Source organism: Silene latifolia, chromosome Y (assembly GCF_048544455.1).
Source record: "Silene latifolia isolate original U9 population chromosome Y, ASM4854445v1, whole genome shotgun sequence".
Classification (NCBI taxonomy): Eukaryota; Viridiplantae; Streptophyta; class Magnoliopsida; order Caryophyllales; family Caryophyllaceae; genus Silene; species Silene latifolia.
In genome coordinates, this window is record NC_133538.1 from 26964685 (window position 1) to 26966639 (window position 1955).

The 1955-nt window shown below is 39.1% G+C and overlaps 1 protein-coding gene across 1 annotated transcript; it reads right to left on the bottom strand.

Annotated features, from left to right (window-relative positions):
* Positions 1-301: 301 nt before the first annotated feature.
* On the bottom strand, positions 302-1731 carry LOC141627751 (protein FAR-RED IMPAIRED RESPONSE 1-like). Its single transcript, XM_074440973.1, has 2 exons — positions 1665-1731; positions 302-1185 (listed from the first exon to the last, which is right to left on the bottom strand). The coding sequence occupies exons 1-2, from the start codon at positions 1729-1731 to the stop codon at positions 302-304; spliced, it is 951 nt and encodes a 316-aa protein (XP_074297074.1).
* Between the last annotated feature and the right edge of the window lie 224 nt (positions 1732-1955).

Below are 1955 nucleotides of genomic sequence, written 5' to 3' on the forward strand. Positions count from 1 at the left end.
TGTTATATTATGGAATGTGTAAATGTGATCATTTGCAAAGTGTAAATTAAATTACCTGGACTGTATGCAACTTCAAAATTCTTTCCCCTGGACGAATCTTTGACAGTAGTTACCTCTAGCTCACCTCTCTCAGTGAAACCTCCAGTTCTCCATGTATTAATGAGTTTATGGCCTCTTTCTTGAAGGTGTAGAAAGTTGAATAGGTGTACACCTTTGCAGCATGACTCTCTAACGCCAGATGTGTTGACGTCTTCGCGGACGAGTGCTTATCCCTGTTGTCAAGCTGCTTTTGTGTATGTCTTTATTGGTTCATAGCTCTCTCAAAACGCATCCAAAACTCAACCAATGTTCCTGACTTATGCTCAAACTTCATAAAAAATCTATTTTCGCTCTCTGATCTTTGAGTCGTCCTCATAATAGACGCCATCTTCAAGTCTCTACAATGCGCCATCACCCACTGTCCCTTTATAGCATACGTATCCGCAAACCAATCATTGGCACCAAGACCATGCTCTTCAATAATTTGCTCCCAGATAGCATCGAATTCTGCTGCTTCAAGCTCATCGGCCCATATAATTTCATTAAGTTTACTCATGAAGTCAGAATAATCACTCCTAGAGACACCAAACTTACCGGGCACTTTGTTCATTATATGCCACCGTGTCTTGAAAATAAGAGGAACAGATTTGATAATACCCAGGTCTTGATCTATAATTATGTATTCTGGTTCCTTACCCCCCATTGCTTGTAAAAACCAGCTGAAAACCCAATTAAATGACTCATTATCTTCCCTTGCAATTAGAGCCCCACAGAACGTCACTGATCGTTTATGGTGTTCCACAACAGTGAACGGTGTTAAAACCATAGAATACTTATTTGTGGAGTAAGTTGGGTCGAATGACACCGCATCACCAAATATCTTGTAGTTCTCTCGGGCAGTACCGTATGCCCATATAGCCCTACGTAGGCTGCCATCATCGTCAAGATCGTAGTCAAAGTAGAAACCTATTCTTGTTCCAGTCATTTCCTTAAAATGGTCTACGAACAACTGACCATCACGTTCAGGAATGAAACATTTAACATCCCTATGGAAGTTCTTAAAATCGTTTAAGCTTGCTCCAATGTTTTCGAATCCATTCACCTGTTCTTTGCAGATTTTGTAGGTCTTTGTTCTCCTATCTTCAGCTGTCAATTAATAACATATATGATATATATAACGTGAATGGATTTAATTAATTAGTATTGACAGTGATGATATATTACTAACCCTTGAGTTCGAAACGATTATCATCTTGTGATAATCTGTTATGTTGCGCGACAATTTCTGGAACTCTCTGTCCTTAAGTGAGATAAGCGAGTGATTGTGACCCTCATGGAATCGGTCAATTAATAAAAGACCATTATTCATATATAGTCTTATCCTCGCTTTACACCCCACTCTAGTGACTCTGAATATCCTCTGTGAATTCTCTCCAACTAGTCCGTCACTCTCATCTTTACTCGGCGCCTTGTGTGCGAAACCTTCTCGATTGCAAACAACAAGCTTTGACTTGATCTCTCCGCCACGCTACTTTTTCGTTGTGTACCTACGCACATCAAACCCACAAGCAATGGCGTATATCTTATAAAATGTTACCGCGTCCTCAATCCCCCCAAACTCCTACCTGATGTATGGTGTAAACCTCTTTTCAACCTCCCTGCACAATTCCTGCCTGTCAGGCTGCACTCCATTTTTGTTAAGTGAATCTGTAAATAGGACTTGTAAATGCAGTTCATAAAGTGTAAATGTAAAAACTGAAGTGTAAATGTAACAGATATGAAGTGTAAGTGTAACTGTCATCAGATATGAAGTGTAAGTGTGAATGTTTTGAAAAATCTATTTATCTTAGAGTGTAAATGTAAGTGTAAATGTAAAGGGAATAAAAGTGTAAGTGTAAATGTCATCAGAAATGTAG